The 18,117-nt window shown below is 43.6% G+C and overlaps 3 protein-coding genes and 1 long non-coding RNA gene across 5 annotated transcripts; 1 reads left to right on the top strand and 3 right to left on the bottom strand.

The window, feature by feature from the left end:
• Window positions 1–19: 19 nt before the first annotated feature.
• LOC133922369 (uncharacterized) lies at window positions 20–1,902 on the bottom strand. Its single transcript, XM_062367677.1, has 4 exons — window positions 1,582–1,902; window positions 1,284–1,505; window positions 1,091–1,203; window positions 20–622 (listed from the first exon to the last, which is right to left on the bottom strand). Exons 1-4 carry the CDS (start codon window positions 1,774–1,776, stop codon window positions 253–255), a joined length of 900 nt encoding a protein of 299 aa, XP_062223661.1. The 5' UTR covers window positions 1,777–1,902; the 3' UTR covers window positions 20–252.
• Window positions 1,903–4,057: 2,155 nt separating this feature from the next.
• LOC133885316 (uncharacterized) lies at window positions 4,058–11,452 on the bottom strand. The gene is made up of 2 exons (XM_062325012.1): window positions 11,318–11,452; window positions 4,058–4,605 (listed from the first exon to the last, which is right to left on the bottom strand). The coding sequence occupies exons 1-2, from the start codon at window positions 11,450–11,452 to the stop codon at window positions 4,279–4,281; spliced, it is 462 nt and encodes a 153-aa protein (XP_062180996.1). The 3' UTR covers window positions 4,058–4,278.
• A 1,117-nt stretch (window positions 11,453–12,569) lies between these two features.
• LOC133922362 (uncharacterized) lies at window positions 12,570–14,907 on the top strand. 2 transcript variants are annotated; one of them, XR_009910452.1, is made up of 3 exons: window positions 12,570–12,713; window positions 13,489–13,614; window positions 13,703–14,907. It is a non-coding gene; the product is annotated as an uncharacterized LOC133922362 (long non-coding RNA). The 2 variants fall into 2 exon arrangements; XR_009910451.1 differs by having other exon boundaries at window positions 13,489–14,907.
• On the bottom strand, window positions 13,062–16,573 carry LOC133922352 (subtilisin-like protease SBT3.8). Its single transcript, XM_062367651.1, has 10 exons — window positions 16,448–16,573; window positions 16,247–16,338; window positions 15,928–16,025; window positions 15,656–15,811; window positions 14,927–15,549; window positions 14,758–14,828; window positions 14,419–14,670; window positions 14,179–14,296; window positions 13,924–14,095; window positions 13,062–13,821 (listed from the first exon to the last, which is right to left on the bottom strand). Exons 1-10 carry the CDS (start codon window positions 16,541–16,543, stop codon window positions 13,280–13,282), a joined length of 2,220 nt encoding a protein of 739 aa, XP_062223635.1. The 5' UTR covers window positions 16,544–16,573; the 3' UTR covers window positions 13,062–13,279.
• Window positions 16,574–18,117: the final 1,544 nt, after the last annotated feature.

Raw genomic sequence — 18,117 nt, 5'->3', positions numbered from 1 at the left:
CAATAATTTCTGGAACTAATTGGCCAGATATATCTGACGATCTGAATGTCTGAAAAATTATAATGTATACGAAGTTCAGTCCAGGAGGCCACATCGGTGCAAGGTATGAAGTGCCCGATGTTTACATATAGCAGCAAAGCCTGCATGACCCTGTAACCTTGGACCTCTGCAAGTTTTGTGTGTTTTTTTTTTCACTGATATACAAAGTAACATACATAGTTTCCATTTATTTTACAGAAGCTGCTCTAATGTTCAGAGAGATGACTTTGGCTTGACGGAGGAAGACTTTTGCCCATATGAATATACACCTAGTCCACGCTTCTTTCCAAGTCGTGCAGCATCAACATACTGAACAAGAAGAGGGCAAGGGCTGTACTTGTTATCTCCCAGGCCGTTGTGAAGTACCCGAAGTACTGAAAGGCAGACATCCAAACCGATGAAGTCGGCAAGCTGCAGAGGACCCATTGGATGATTCGTGCCCAGCTTCATCCCTGCATCAATGTCCTCCTTGGTTGCTACTCCGGTGTAAAGTGCCCAGAATGCCTCATTGATCATCGGCATGAGGATGCGGTTCACAATGAATCCAGGGTAGTCTTGTGAACATATGACAGTCTTCCCAATCCTGGAAATTTAAAATCACCAGGCAATCACAAGCGTAACAAGTCCAGTAATATAGACATTACAGATTAGACAGAGTTATAATTTCAGACTCTAGCACTAGCTGCTATCAACATCCAAGATAGGTGTGCGTCGTGCAGAGAAAGGTATGCGTTCCTCTAAAACCTGTGCATCCAGTTGTATGGGCACAATTCTTAAAGTGGCACAATCGTGTGGGAATTGAAGATTTGTGTTGACAGGAAAAAAACTATGTTACCTAATACACTTGTCAGAAGTTTCGACCTGGTGAATACTGCTCATAGTGTCAATTCGGGACCTAGACTTTCAGAACTCTGAAATGAAGCAAACTCAATGTCTTTTTGACATATTCACTCCTTTTGTGTCACTAGTTATGAACAGAACTGATTGTAGAATTAGCTTGGATACTTGAACACAATATCAGGCGAAAACACATAGCACAAAGCTTTAGTACCTTTCGGAAAAAGTTTTAACCGCAGCAAAAACCTCTTCTGATGTATCAGCTCCTCGAATAATCTCGATCAACTTCATTATCGGAGGAGGGTTAAAAAAGTGCATGCCTATCACCTGCAGCATGAAACACAACACAATCATGAAGACGGAATTCAAATTCTTGGCACAGAGATAGATGACGGATTGCTCATCACCTGAGAGGGGCGTTTGGTAGCTGAAGCCAAGCGGGTTATCGAGATGGAGCTAGTATTCGACGCAAGAATGGCGGAGGGCTTCATGATCTTATCCAGCTCCACGAACAGCTTATTCTTGATGTCTTCGGACTCGACGATGGCTTCAATCACAAGATCCACGTCCCTGAGCTCTTGAACGCTGGAGACGCACCTTATCCGCTTGATCGAGTCTTCGCACGTGGCCTGAGACCAAGCGAGACCAAAATCTGTTAAGGCAAAGCGCCACCGTGGAGGCTGATTCGGAGCTCCACGCGCTCACCTGGGAGAGCTGACCCTTGGCGGCGAGGCGGCGGAGCGAGGCGGAGATGGAGGCGACGGCTCGGGAGAGGGCGGCGGGGTCGGAGTCGAGGAGGAGGACGGCGCAGCCGGCGGCGGCGGAGAGCTGGGCGATGCCCGAGCCCATCTGCCCCGCGCCGATCACGCCCACCGCCGCGATCCCGCTCGCCGCCGCCATCGTTAGTTTCCGAGAAGCGACCGCGTCTATCTTGTTTGGATTGTGGATCCTTCCGACCAATTCAGCAAAGCCAAAGCAAAGCAACACTGTATTTCCGGGCTGAGTTGTGCACGTGTCAGCGGCCACGTTGCCTATGTAATTCCGTCAGAGGATATCTTTCCGTATTCGTAATGTCCTCTGTTATTCTACTCATCTACTGGGACGCGGCTTCCCTGCTTCCATTTTCCTGCTCTCGCTACGTGGCTCTTTTCTCTCTCGTTCCCCATTGTTGAGCTTGGAGTCCTTCGCCTCTGCTCACACCAATAGTGGCTGTCCTGAAGCAGCTGCATCTAGCTTGCTGGTTGGCAACATCGCAGGATACTTGTTATTCGAATTGGTCGCAGGTGCCGAACATGGAGCTTAGAAGCTTATCACCTCGGATTTCTTCCACAACATCTGCTACCAGATCTAAAACTATAACCCACGCATCCACTTAACTGTTCCTTTGCAGAAGGTTTTCATGGTTAGTATTCTTGTTCCTTTCACATGCGCTTGTGCGATTTTTTATATCCCTAGATCCTTTTGTGGGGTAGAGGATTGAAGTATATTTTGTTTCTTTTTATTTGGTACTAAATCCTGACATGAAAAAACATTAGTTAGGGATATATGCTAATAGCACTTGTATTGTCTAAACAATCTCTTAGAAAAAAGTTCAGTTGAACAAAATCGCTAGTGGCACGCTGCATAAGAACCAGATGGTCATAATAGTTCCTAACATGTATAATGCTTTAGTAACCTACATATAAAAAATATACAAGTTTTCTCACCCTAATGGAAATGGATGATTACATATGAACTAAGAAAACATATTGTAGAAATCTATAGTAAAAGGTTGAGTTGGACTATATTTTTGCAGTCCATGATTTTGCTGAGACATGTTGTAGAAATCTGCAGAAAATGGTTTAATTGACCTCTGTTGTTGCAGTCCTTGATTTTGTTGGGATACTGACATAGATGTAACCAAAGACGAGCGCATTGAAGCACCAATAGCAGTATTGTACTCTGATGCATGCATGAAGTTTTGGTTATTCGGAATCTCCAAATGACCCTAAATAGGAGGGGGGGGGGGATATTAGGAACATGACTGATGGAAAAAAAAATCTAAATTTGGCAATGCTTTAGGATCATTATACCATTGCTGTTGCATGTGTTTGTGGTGGTGGTTGTGCCATATCAAAATCATTCTTCATCTTTTTCCTTCTTCGTGATGATTTCTCTAAACCAGCAATAGGTCTCGCTGACCCACGGATTTCCTTCGCGTTGAGTTTGATCCCCTTCCCTTACTAGTCTTCTCTTTCCTTTTTTTTTTTGAAGCTGTGACATTTGTAGGTGCTGAGGTTAAATTGTGACGAGCAGTTATTGAACTATTAATCATATAGTAGTGTGAAGACAAACCTTGTGAAGTAGAGGAAGCGCCTTAAGTCCGGATCAGACCTGATTTGCAAGCTCTTCTCCATGCCCTCAGCTAATTTCATGGTACACTTAGTGGACACAGAAAATGTTTCGTCGGATTCAGCAGCTCGGGCAGCAATGCGTAGTAGCGATTTGATAGATTTATTTTAGGATCATCATGCATTTTAGGATTGCTACTTATATGTAAGAATTAAGCATCAATTGTTCATCTCTTAAGTATATATTGTTCAGGAATTATTTTGATGTTATTGATGTCGAGTATCATCAGTGCATGAGAACATAGAATACGGACAAATTCAAATTTCTTGCAGCTGCATTTGACTCTTGATTCCATTGGAGAGAATTTGACAATATGTTTGTGATGCTTACCATGAGCTTTTATTGTGTACATCTTTTCCTCGAAATCATCACCACAGCAGAATAGGTAACAGTTTAAAGTCTGCAATACTTGTTCCTGAAATAACTTAAATACTGCTGATCGCCAGCTTTCTACTGGTATGCTTTGATCGCCAGCTTTCTTGAAGTCCTTTTTTTCTTGGGCTGAACCGCTGAAAGTCCATTTTTGGCTAACAAAAAATGCAACTGAAACTTCCAAAATTACCAATTGAAAGTTTATTATGTGATCGTAGGCTGGCAAGACGATGTACACCGGATCAAAATGTGCTAGCCTGCACCCCTGAACACTCTCACAGGACCAGAGCCCCACGGGGTGGAATGCAATATTAGCAGGGAGTTTTCATTCGCACTTCACCTAATGTTGAAGGCAAGGAAGATTATGGCGCGTGTTTTCTAAGTAATTAAAAGACTGACAAATTAATCTGGATTGGCATTTAAAAAAAAAGTAATAATCTTGATCAGTATTGTTGCATCGAATTCACAAATTTGCAGGCGTATGTATACATAAAAAATCAACACAAAAAATTGGTACATTTACAGTCACTAATCACACTAGTCTGTCCCGGCCAATTACGGCGACAGGACGGACACCACTCGATCTATAAGCAGCAACTACGCATAAACGTACGTCGATGCAGCGTGACGATGGAGAGCCTACAAGAGCATGCCCGCCGCGGCCAGCAGCGAGGAGCCGACGCACGCCGTCCAGGTGCCGCCGCTGAGGCCGCGGGGGCCGCCGCTGTGGTTTCCTCTGGCTCCGCCTGCGCCGCCGATGTAGGTGCCGCGGCTCCCTCTGCCTCCGCGCCTCGCCTCCGTGACGTCCGCGAGGCTCGCCGCGCAGAGGAGCACGACGAGGAGGAGCGCGCACAGTGGCAGGACCCGCCTCATCTTCCGAATCCTGATGGATGGCTTCTGGCTAAGCACTCGGTCGGCGACTCGTGGTGAGTGATCTCTTTCTTCTTCCCTTCGTTGTCGAACCAACTAGCTGCGCGTCTGGGTCTATTTATGCACGATCCAGAGTTGACCGGCCCTGATCTGTTGACAAATATGGCGCAGTGCCGTAGTATGTACACCACGAATCCACATCATACAGGTCTGATATTATTATCATCCGGGCACCCTGGGCCTGTCTGGTTGATGACACAAGGAAGCCGCACTAAATTTTGGTTATGCTCAGGTGATTTGGCTAGCATTTGTTTTGACACCAAAATTTGGGTGCGTCTGATTTTTTTTTATTTTTTATTTTTTATTTTTTTTGGCCGTGGCGAGTTTTGAGCGGTAGATTTGGTTGATGACACAAGGAAGCCAGACTAAATTCCCTGGGCCTGTTTGGTTGATGACACAAGGAACACGGACTAAATTTTGGTCATGCTCAGTGATTTGGGTAGCATTTGGTTTGAAATCAAACCTTGGGTGCGTCGGAAATTTTCTGGCCATGGCAAGTTTTGAGCGGTCGATTTGGCCGACCGTATTTTGGCCAGGCTGTCAAATTTTGACTTTAACAATGACCAATATTTGACTTGTGTTAAACAGCCCCTGATGCAAATATGTACACTACTTGTGTTAATTTTCTTATCTTGTTGTCTGACTAGGTCTTTTATTTTAAAAAATCGAGTCGACAAGTTTGTAGGAACACGTTGCACCTGATCATTGCTGTTATCTTTAGGTTTTGTTGAATTTTGTAGCCAGGTTTGCCCTCTAGTAGAATGAACGATTTTTTAAAGTTAGATTTGACACAGATAAACCAAAGGCGTGTTATGTTTATCCGATCAGGTGATCATTGACTGCAATATAAAATACTCAAGCATCCTTGATAGCGAAGCTCCCTGGTACATTTCCTCTGCCGACTCGGTCTACAAGCACGTGCCAGGTAGGTCCATCGTTAGTTCGTGCTGGTACGACTTGCCGACTTTAGGTCACCTCTAGTAGTTATTTTAAATTTTTATTTTTAAAAATACTATTACAGCATCCTCTATTATTATTACAGTATTCTTATTTTTTCATCTTCAGCAGCTACTCTATTTCCTACTTTCTAACTCTCTTTTTCTCGCTCCGGACCCGCTGTCAACCTCCGTGAACAGTGTTGCTACAGTACTGCTACAGTATCCGACGCGTTTTTCTGCCTCCAGTCCCCTGTCAGTCCCTGTGAGCAGTGTACTTTACGGGTACTGTAGCACTGTACCTTCACTGCTGGAGTTGGCCTTACACACGGTTCGATTTCTTGCGTTAGTTGGTTCCTGTGCTTGCTGCTTGGTGGAGAGTATGTCAGACTTTTCTCTCTCTTTTTTTTCCTTTTTCTTTTGAGCTTGGGCCTACGCAAACGAACATATACTAGAGCCATCGAACTTTGCTTTGTGAAATCCTAACAAACTTATGGGGTGAAAGTAACGTCCTTTTATGAAAGAAATAGAAGTCTGGCATGACACTTTCTACTGTGGAGGCTGTACAAGGATCCGTTCTCTCTCTAAGACGAGATCAAAGCCAAAAGAAAGCCACCATCGACCATCATTATGTTCGCAACAGGAGTGAAGAACCGCAGGGAACGGTTGGTTGTATATGGTTTATCAAAATGGGCGTCCGTTTTTTTTCTTTTCTTTTTGAGGGAAGATGTTGGTCCAGGTTGGATCAAGGCTGAAAGGCTTCACAATTGGATGATAGCAAGGCCTTACGAGAAAGGCCTACGGCCCACTTTCCACTGCCAACTGCAGGCAGAATCAGTTGGAGTTTTTTTAATATTTTTATATTAATATTTAAATAAATAGATCCCATAAAAATATTTAAAAAATAGATAACTACCATCCTCTTATGAGGCGGCTAGACCTTTACCATCCATTGAGAGAGAGGTAAGCACCCATAGTATCATGGTAGTGCCTTACCGCTCTCTGATGGTCTGTTAAGCCCGTATGAACAGTACTATACCAGAAGTACTATTCATAGTTTTATTTTTCCCTCTCATTTTCTTTGTATAAAACAGTGATCTTATGTTGCTTTAAAAATTCTAAAAAATATTGTACGTGTTTCATAATCTATGTGTAATCCATTTTAATTGGATTCAAAAAAAACCTATGTCAAATTTAAACTAAATTTCTTAAAAAAGAATTACTTATAACTTTTAATAATTGTTAGGACCTCAAATAAATTTTCAAAAATCTAGAAAATTTTAATAATATTCTTCTTATTTGATGAACTAAATATAAAATTATTTTCAGCCCTAGGTTATATAATGAAAAAGTGAGTTCCTTTATAATACTCTATTTATATGCATTTTTTCATTTTATATGATATTCTTATTTTTATTCAATTTGAATTCAAACATATACACCCCTTGACTACGCCAGAAATATTGTTCATAGTTCTAATTTTTTCTCTTATCTTCTTTGTACAAAACAGAGAACTTTTGTTGCTCCAAAAAATTGGTAAAATTCACTAATATTTTTCTTATATGATGAACTAATTTCTAAAATTATTTTTAATTTTATGGATTTAGCTATTACGTTTTTCATCGACTATGTGTGTCACAGAGCAGGTGAGTTTGGTTAGGACGAGCTTTTTACCAGTGGCGATGATGGCTGATTTTAGTGCAGCTGGTGACCAGTCTGGATGCAGAGCTTTCAGCAGCGCGACGACACCTGCTACGTGTGTTGTTGCCATATATGTCCCTGAGACAACCACATACGAGTCTTCTTTGGCTGCTAAGATGCTGGCTCCTGGAGCTGCTATGTCAGGCTGTGAAGGAAGCAAGACTGCAGTGAGATGCTCACAGATTCACAATGTTACGTTCTTTTGTCTAGGCACCTTGATAACTTCAGGGTAGTCGATCGATGGACCTCTTGAGGAGAATGAATGCAGCAACTTTGGGGCCAGCACTGCTTCTTCACCTGTAGCGGTGCGCGCTGGTGCGATCTTTGCCACAGGAGAGCTGCTTAAAACAGTCAAGAAGTTTACCTGAGAAAAAACCTGAACTCGTTGCAGAGGACCCTGGAGCTTCTAGCTTTCAATGCCAGTTGATCGGTGAAGGTCCAGAAGATGCAGGTCACCTTGCGTAGCCCATGTATATTTTTTTCTATCCGATTCTACAATATTTTTTCTATTTTTTATGTATTTCAAGAGAGATACATTGGTTATTTGGAACCAAATTTGATTAATAAATATCTATCTTATTCTTGAATAAAACCAAAATTTTGATTCCCTGTCATCTGGACTATTCTATAATGTAGCAAATTTAACAACCATGCCATTACAAGGCATATATGCTATGAAATAAATAAACAAAATAATATAATTTTTCAAACCTCAATATCTTTATCTAAAATAGTGATACACTGTATTTATTTAAACTTGGATTGAGATGTATGACACAACAAAATACTTATATCTTTCAAAAAAAATGAGAAAGTTCATGTTTCTATCATGATCCTACCATAATTCTACAATGATCCTACACAATTATATGACTAGCAACACGATTCTAGATACAACTCATTTGAGTGGAATCACTACTATAGAACTGAGTTTATATACCGGTCTATCATTACCGGTTTCTCATGGGCCGGCAGTGATGGAGTATCACTACCGGTTCATTAGCTGCGTGAGAAGAATCAGCCATCGTGGCTTATGAACTGACAATGATAAGGTCATTACTGCCAGCTGATGGATTGAGCCGGCAGTAATGCACTCACACCTCATCACTACCGGTTTAATCTATTGACCGGCAGTGATATTTCTACATCACTGCCTGCGGATTATATGAGCCAGCAGTGATATCGTCATCTTCCCCACCTTCTTCTACCTCGAGCTAACAGAGTCATTTCAGTACTCTCTCCCTCACAAAATCTCATATGGCAACAACTACTTCATCTCTTCTCCCGCATTGATTCTCCCACCACTCAAGCTCAATTTTGATCAAGAAGGAGGTCTAGATGAGCTCTCTCTAGCTATCCAAACAAAATATATTCTTTCCTCTTCGTTTGCCCATATGAATAAATTTAGAAGTCTACAATAGAAAAATTTTATGTATGAGCATATTTATTTTTTATTCTTAATGAATTATAAAAATTAACCATGATATTTAGGTATGTAGCAAGATCTAATTGTATTTTTTATATTTTATTTAATTAGCAACCTCCAGTATAGAAACTTTAGGTATGAGCATATTTATTTTTCATTTTTCCAATATAAGGGTTGAATAATAAAAGAATTTTTTTAGGGATGACACCAACAAATACTCAACGGAAGCGGACACAAAATCATACAAAAGGCTGCTCCTCCAACCTTAGCCAATTGCCGGTAGGAGATGGCGAGGTGATTTATTTGTTGGTGATCGTAAAATCTTCTAGATATTTTGAATTTGGATTTACAATAATGATATAATTATAGATGGACAGAAGATGGATATACGATACGAGCCGTGTGATTGCAGAGTACAAGAACGGCGTGGAGGGTTTTCTGGTAGCACTCACGGGGCATAAGTCAAATACACAGTCTCAATACATGTGTTGTCCATGCGTCGATTGCGAGAACAGGTAATTCTTCACCACCCAACAGATACATTCCCACTTGATGCCAAGGGGCTTTATGCGTAGCTATACCCGTTGAACCGAGCACGGTGAAGCTGAGATCGTACAGGAAGGGCAATACATTGAAAGAGAAGACGGAGACATGTTGATCGTAAAATAGAGAACCATGCATGTATATAACAAGTTGATGGTAAAATAGGATTCAACAATCCTGAACTTGTGAACCAGACGTTTGTAAGGGAGAGTCCAAACTTCACCGAGAACTACATATTAAAGTGTCTGTTTCATCACTAATACAAGAAATTTATACTCTTACCCTACATATATGAGTACGTGCTTGCGCGCTTGGGCGTTATGCTTTTATAGGCAATTCGATTCTAGTTCTAATTTGCTATGGTAACATAATATTCCTGCAGTTTTCATTGGATCCTCCTTGTCATTCACCCAGACTTGAGTAAGATCATTGTCTTGACCCACAAAAGAGAGCTCAGACGACTTACCAAAACCTCATCGACATGCTAAATAGGTAAACTCGATCATTTCATCGTGTTGACGATTGCATTTAAGTTTAATTAGTATTCATATTCACGTACAGAGCGTACACAAGATACTGTAAAAAGAGTGTTATTCACTTTCCATTTAGGAAGGAGTATAATGTAAAAACCGACTTTTCGGTACACACGGAATATTCATGTCTTGCATTTTCTACTGAATAAAAAGGTTCAATTCGTTCCATTGACGAATCATTTCCTCTTGAAAGTGTATGAGGTAACCACCCAGCAAGAATCTCTGCGCGTTTTATGTTCTAACTTTCATGCATGGATTCAGCCCGGACGAAGACGCTGTCAAGTTCAATGATCTTGAGGTATAAAATAACATATCGATGTATTCTTTTTAATTTCTACACGTATTCAAGGACTAATTCTTTCGATTCTTCAAACTACGCACAAAAAATTTATAACCTGTAGAAATAAATGCCCTTCAAGAACAGATCGCCGGATTCTTCATGGAACATGTTATCAATCCAAACAGCGAGTTTCATGAACCGATCGTGCCGTCGACCAGTGACAAACCTTCAGATTACACCGTACCTTCTAGTACAGACTATGCGACAATGTGGAAGTCTACCAGAGGGTTAGACGGTTTACATATCGCCAAATGACACCATTTTAATGAAGGATATTAATTAATATGTATTAATATATGACATGAATTACTATGTATTAATAAAGGTGTATTTCGAAGTTGGTATTGTCGGATGACTCTTTGACAGAATGGCCTTTCAACAATGATGCAAAGGAGGAGCAAGAAGCAGTGGCCCGTCAGTGCGCCCAAGAGGAGGAGGATGAGAGGTTGGCCCGTCAGTTGTGCGCTGCGGAGGAGCAAGAAGCAGCCTCCCGTAAGCGTACACAGGAGGAGGAGGATGAGAGGGTGCCCGTTAATGCGCTGTGGAGGAGGTCGAATGCTCAAACCGTACTAGCGTTCAGGACTCGGACTTTGATGTCTTTGACACGCCGGCAAACCTGGAGCTTAGGCGACGCTGCAGTCAATCAGGCGTGGCTGAGTCCTCCGCTCCACCACCATCGCCCCCCCCCCCCCCCGCGTCCCCGCACGTACAGATGCCATCAGCCGTCCGCGCGGAAACGCGATCCTCATCGCGGGAGAGGTAGAGGGATACTGGACTGGCTCAACTCGACTGACTTTTCGGGTGATGACCTGTGAGAACTATTATGTATATATATGTGACATGAATTACTATGTATTAATAAATGTACCTTTATTATTGATTTACATTACATATGTCTCATTTTATGCATGTATTGAGTGGGAGAGAGACGGAGAGATCGAGGAGAGAGAGGAAGGACAGAGAGGGAGGACAAGGTCGGAATAGAAGGGGGGCACAACACTACCGGCTGAAACCACCAGTCGGCAGTGATACCCAGGGCATCACTGCTGGCCGAATCCTTCAGCCGGCAGTGATAACCCGTTCCACTATCGGTCCACGAAGCCGATAGTGATAGTCCCCAACTATCACTGCTCGTTACCCATTGTTGTCTCTAAAATCGGCAGTGAAGGGGGTTTTGAAGCCTACAGTGAAGGAAGTTTCTGTAGTAATGTATTGGTGTTAGTGGTTCTAGGTTAGTACGATCTGCGACTAGGATCACGATTTTAACAACCTTGGTGATGACCAAAGGAGCAATGTTCCGGACCACCTGCGGCCAAGGCCCAAGGTTCCTCGTGGCGTACACGACGGTGATCCCCTTCTGGACGTACGGCGTGCAGGGCGCCGAACGAGTTGACCTCCATGACATAGGGGGAGCTTCATTTCTTACTTACCCCTTGCAAAAAGAGACACGCGTGGGCAAATTCAACCGATAGATAGAAAAAGGCAAACGACACCCGCTAAACCTGATTACGCGCCCTACAGCTACAAATTACGCTTCTCCATAAACACTTTTTTTAAAACGGAACTGACATGAGAGCTGGATTATATATTAAAAAATAAAAGTCCGACGAGCAAAGGTAAATTGGTGACCAAAAGGGACCCCGTAACCAACGGCCCACCCCCGTAGAGAGAGAAAAATTTAATCATCTAGTCAAGTCAAGGTTTGGTTGAGTCCTTCCATTTTGAAGAATTTAATCTAGTCATACGATGATTTATTTAAAGTTTTGCCAGGACAACAATAGGAGCATTACTATATATCGATCGGGCCTCGGCCCGATCAACTTCAAGATTCATATGCAAGAAACTAGAAGGGTATGGTTCTATCTTCTTCTTCTATCTATCACGTGTCCTTTCGACCTTAAAACCCTTGCGCGCCGTCATGCTCCGTGTTTCTCCCACCGCCACCATGGTGTCTCTGCCCTTAGGGTTTCGGTGGGGGCGGGCTTAAAGATATGGTCGGGGGCGACGACATGGCCGATGGTAGGTGGCATTCTAGCGAGGCAGGGGCGGTGCTGTCAGAGTGGTGGGCGGGGTTGGCGACGGGGGCAAATCGTCGATATCCCGTTGAAAACAGGTTAGGGGCGACGGTCACGGATTCAGCGTGGGAGCTACCAGAGACAGAGAAGAAGGAAGAGGCTATGGTGACAACATGATTAAATGTTCGCTGGAGACGAGGAAGAAGGCAATGGTGGAGGTTGAATTAGATGCTTGGAGACCTAGTCGGGCAAGCTGGGTTTCTTGGGCTAACCAATGAACTATGTGAACGTGGATGGTGTGCATAACGCGACTATTTTTTTATTTTTACATTTTTTAACTTAAATGATTAAATAAATAGACTCAGGATGAAAATTTTAACTTAAATAATTAAATAAATAGACTTTACTATTTATTTAATTATTTAAGTTAGAAAATGTAAAAAAAAATTCAGTCCTGACTCCTGATGTATGTTGATCATATGTTTCACAAGATATCAGCCCATAGTATTGGTGGGCCTAAATTGGCCCGCGATGGGACTCGAGTTGCCCCCAAGCTCATCTCCTCTCCGGCCGTATCGTCGGTTCTTCTCCGCCTCTCGCCTCGGCTGTCGGCTTCCTTCCGCCGTCTGCGCCACCAAGGCACCAACCGAGGTGACCTCCTCCCCCGTCCCTCTTCTCCCCCGATTAGTATCTATGTTTTCGAGCTTGGATTTCTGAATCACTGGATGATGGGTTGCATCTCGCATTGATTTGTGATCAAGTTGTTGGATCGTTGGAACGTGGTCTCGCTCCGAGCCAAGCAGAACTTAGAATTTTGGCTCGATTCAGTGGTTCTGGGGTCGGAGAGGGGAGCTATGGGTTGATCTGGCCTTGGCTCGATTTGACTCCTGGGTTGGGGGAACATTTTGGCTAAGGGGTCGTGACTTTATCTAATTTGTTGGCTTCACTTTAGCAATTATAATTGTATAACAAATACAGCTATATTTTCAATTGTAAGGATTTGTGCAGCTGCAACTAGATTTTGATATGGTTATTAGAGTTGTATAACATACACATACACAGCAACAGCTATTTGGCTATAAAGAAAATAAATACAAGTAAAGCCTTAGTGAAACTTGGCATGTCTTATTTTTTTTCTGGACAGTGCTAATAACACTATGATATTTCCTTCAAAAAGTAAAAGAACGCTACAATGCTGCCTGGATGTTTCATCCCAGTTACGCGACATCTGCATAGAAATCACGAATCGTCATCCGGACTGCAATTGGAATCCGCACTGTCTTTTGGCCATTGTGCCAAGTAAGGCTTCCAAACGTGTAGTCCCCTTGTAACCTCCACATAGGCGATAACTTCACCTGAAATGTGATAGCTTTATTTACAGCATTGAACACAAGAACTGACGGCTCAACGTCCATTTTGACTCCAGGCGGGCTTTCGATTGCAGCATGGTAAACTGTATCTACCTCGCCTACATTTGTAACAGTTCTCGATATGGTAGTGGGACGTCTCAGATCTGGAACAGAGATGGACGGCAAGTTCAGGTGATATCCAGGTAACATTGTTTCATTGCACCGCACGGATTTCTTGATGGTGCACCCGAAGAACTTGTTGTAATCACTTGGATCAATGTCGTAAATCAGGCCAGGCTCAGCTGCCCTGTTAGGGTTTATGTGCCCCCCTCCATAGTCGAATGGGTCGGCGATCTTTTGAGGCAATCCTTGTGCAAGTATCGGCATGCCGCGCTCATCAGTTACGGACGCTTGAACCATGCAATATGTGACAGAGGTTAGACAAAAGCTGAGATGCCTTGACATGAATTAGAAGTGGTGTTCAGAATTCTGGTTGGCATGAACTATGTTACCAGTGGTCATGATTGCTGATTTTAGTGCAGCTGGGGACCAATTTGGGCGCAGGGCTTTCAGCAGCGCGACGACACCTGCTACGTGTGGTGCTGCCATAGATGTCCCTGATTTAAATACATATGCATCTCGTTCTGCTGCTAAGATGCTGACTCCTGGTGCAGCTATGTCAGGCTGTTAAGGAAGCAAGGCTGCAGTGAGATGACAATATAATGGCTCAGTCACCAGTGGAGTTGTACATTCTTTTTTGCAGGCACCTTGATTACTTCAGGGTAGTGGATGGATGGACCTCGTGAGGAGAATTCTGCCACTTTTGGGGTCAGTGCCTCTTCACCTGTCACTGTGCGTGCTGGTTCAATCTTTGCAACAGGAGACCTGCTTAAAAAAAGTCAGAAATTTATCGGAGAAAAGCTTCAACTCATTGCTGAAGGATGCAGTCAACCGGGGCCTTCTAGCTTGCATGCCAACCAGTGAAGGTCCAGAAGGATGCAGGTTACCTTGCGTCGCCCATGTATTTCTTGATCTGGTTGGCAGTGTCCAAGTCCACAAGAACACACGCAATGCCTTTGCAATCAGCAGTTTCACCGATAAGGTCCGTGGTATATTCAGCAAAGATGAGACCGGAACCTCCGCCATCCCGGACGTTTTCCAACGCGGTCAGGAAAGGCGCAAGCCATGACGGGCGGAGAGATGAACACATCACAATTTTCCCTCGCACGTCCGTGCCGTTCAGAGCACTCGCAGTGCATCTAACCAAGGACAAACATAAACAATCTTATCAGCTTCAGAAATTCCTGAAGTAGTCAAACAAATTAAGCAGCAAGAATTTGTCGTACAAGCCTCCGAATGCAAGAAGTTTGAAACTGTTGATTGATGAGTTCTTCCCTCCGTAGTACAAGGACTGTCCCTGCAAAATGAACAGAGCTTGTTTAAGATCCTCCAGAGTCAAGAATCATGAGTCGTTACTAATTACATATTTTCATTTATTGCTGTTGTGTTCCATACCACGATCTCCTGATGGTTCCCCAGCGTGATCACGGTCGGAAACGACCGATCAATCTTGCTTGCCGCGACGGTGATGACCCAAGGAGCAGTGTTCCAGACCACCTGTGGCGTGGGCCCGTTGTTCCCGGCCGAGTACACGACGCTGATCCCCTTCTGGACGGCGTGCAGGGCACCGAACGAGTTCTCCACACCGCTTAGGGAGAGCGACAGAACGTCTACCCCGTCGTGGATGGCGTCGTCGATGGCCGCGAGCACGGAGGCGGTGTTGCCGACACTTCCGCCGGCGGCACTCGTCCAGAGGGATTTATACACGGCAATGCGAGCACGAGGCGCGCCGCCGCGCGCGACGCCTGCGGCGAGGCCGTGGAAACTGGCCGCCTCCACGACCGAGCCCGCAGCTGTGGACGCCGTATGCGTGCCGTGGCCATTCTTGTCCCGGGGCGATAGGTAATCGATCTTGATGTCCTCCTCGTCCAATCCGGCGCTGTAGAACCGTGCGCCGATTATCTTGCGGCTGCAGTTGTTGCTGCCCCAGCCCTCTCCAACTTGGCACACGCCTTTCCACCGTGACGGCACCGGCCCGTACCCCTCGTCGCTGAAGCTTCTCGACTCCGGCCAGATACCTGCAGTAAGAACACCGTCGGGTGCACAAGAAGTGGCGCCAAATGACATGTTTTCTGAGCCAAACCACTTCGTCCAGATTCTTAAGAAGTAAGATTGGCTACTAACCGGTGTCAATAACCCCGATGATTACATCCTCTCCATATCTGCCTCCACGGAGCAGCTCACTGGGCATCTGGTAGTTCAGACCAAGGAAGTCCCAGCTTCGAGTGGTCGCCGTCGTGTACCTTCTGCTTCGTTGGACACTGATGACTTCTGGAAACTCTGGAGAGTTAACAAGACCACGACGGCAGGGTCAGTTTTACTGTGTACTGATATTGCTCGAGCCCCGAGTACAGATGGGGATGTCTTGATTGAGCACAAGAGCTCATAAGCCTAACCTGCAAGTTGTTCAGCTTGGTCTTTAGTAAGCATTGCTGCGAAGCCTGAGAAACCATGCTTGTAGTTGTGGACCATGGAGGCCAAAGAATCGTCCTTGCTGAAAGTTCAAGATTTTACGCACGCATGCGGTTTAGTCTCTTAGCTACAAAACATTGCCTAGTACTGACCTTAGAAAGCTATGGCAGTGAATCATGAATTACGTATCATTCACTCAAGGAATTTTAAGATAAACAATCAGCAAGCAAAAGGAAGTGGCCACAAACAAAATAACAAATCAGCTGGCGAAAGGAAATGGCGTAACTGGCAGAAGTTACATACCTTCCAAGAACAGCAGTTAGCATATCATGGTGCGACGCGATGACGTCGTTCGGGTGTCCATGTTTCACATCGCCTAGGTATACGATATAAAGCTACAAACATAGCGGATTAGGATTTAGGAACATCTTTAAGCTAGTCACTGAAACAAACTGTTAGCAGGCATGTTCTTGTTTAGGAGAATCAGCAAGCATGTATGCTTACCCTTCGAGATCCTCCATCTACTCCGAGTAACAGCATGCAAAAGCATAGAAGTAGAGCCGAAGGTACAAGGCCACGCGAAGAAGAATAGAACCCCATTTTCCCAATGCCGTGTTTGTTGCTCGTTGGTGCAACGGGCCGGTATTTATAACCGTGTATCAAGGTTCTGTTCTCTCTCTGTCAACGTAGGAGGATAGTCCCACAAAGACTCTTAACCCCATGTATTTACCTCCCTGTATCCCTTTCGTTTTTACTCTTCTTACCAACTAATGTTGTTTTGACGGGAAAGCCATTTCGAACTCTCTATAAGTCCATGTTTTTTCAATTTGCCCTTTAGCGCATTTTCGTCTATTTGACCAATTATACGTTATCTATAGTCCTCATAACTCCGTCCTCTGTGCATCTTTCTTTCTTTCTCCTGATTCTCAAGCACCTCAATTATGTTTGAACGAGTTAGAGCTTGCTTGTTTTTCTTGCGGCTTTTCCAAATTAACTCTGACTCTGGATTATGGTTTAGCAAAAAATGTGTAATGTCTGTAATATTCCTAGTAGCAACACCGCAACATGATCTATCAGAATCCACTGAAGCTCTTTACTGGCAGGTTATGGATTCTAATGAAAAAGGTAGCTTTGGATTCTGAGAATCGATTGGTAGAATCAGACTGTCTGTTTCAATCCACAATCAAAAGTTGAAAACAAACATGCCCTTAATGTGGGTTTAAAATTTCGACACTACATACTGTAAACCACGTTAAGGGTATAACCAAATCGATTGATCTCAAGTCCCGTGCAATTGACGGCTGCATGATAAATCAACATGTAAGTGATGGTCGCATATAAGACTAAAGTGCAATTCATGGCTGGCTCAGCCCACTATAACAGTTCTTCGATAAAGTACAAAGTGAAAAACTACCAACAGAAGTATGCAGTGGGATTGCTTATGAACGAATCTACGAACAGCATTTCTTTCCAGAGGTATAGATGAACAACATTGAGCTGTGGAGGAGCAAACTGAAGAAAAAATCTGCGATGCTTTTGAACTTCCGTATGGTGCTCCTCTGATTAGGTCTTTTGCATGTGTTGTTGATCTGATGTCATATATGCATGTCATGAACCCGTTCATGCTGTTCACCGTGAATATTTTGAATTAGTAGCCCGTGATCTCATAACATTAAATCAATCCTACCACTTGGCCCCCATTTCCCCCCCTGTGCTGAGGTTCTAGCCATTACTTTTTATTTTCCGATGTAAGTTCTAGCAATCTAGCTTATCAAACGTTATGATCTTCGTGAAGTGCCCAAAATCGCGGTTACTCAGTTCATCAGCACAATGACAGTTGCACGTCTGAGATACTTGGACCGATAGCTTCTCCAAGGAAAATGAAAATGCGCAATGCCATTCTTTTAGCCTTAACTATTTTAGAAGGAAAAAAACCCATTGGTTATTAAATAAAATTTCATAAAAACTATTTTAGAAATTTTGCATTGGTTCTTAAACTAGTTTATCTGCTACAATTTCCAACCAATTTTGGAGCACAGAAGCTAGCGCGCTGCGAAGTCTCCGAGGACAAAGCTTAAATTGGGACCTCACTATCAGGGGAGCAGTTGAGGATCAAGGCCATAATTATCAAGGGAGCCCTGTACCTTGATTACGTTCTGGAGCTGGAATAGTTG

The sequence above is a fragment of the Phragmites australis genome, chromosome 1 (assembly GCF_958298935.1).
Source record: "Phragmites australis chromosome 1, lpPhrAust1.1, whole genome shotgun sequence".
Taxonomy (NCBI): Eukaryota; Viridiplantae; Streptophyta; class Magnoliopsida; order Poales; family Poaceae; genus Phragmites; species Phragmites australis.
The sequence above is the reverse complement of the archived record's forward strand: the minus strand, read 5'-3'. Positions and strand labels throughout refer to the sequence as shown.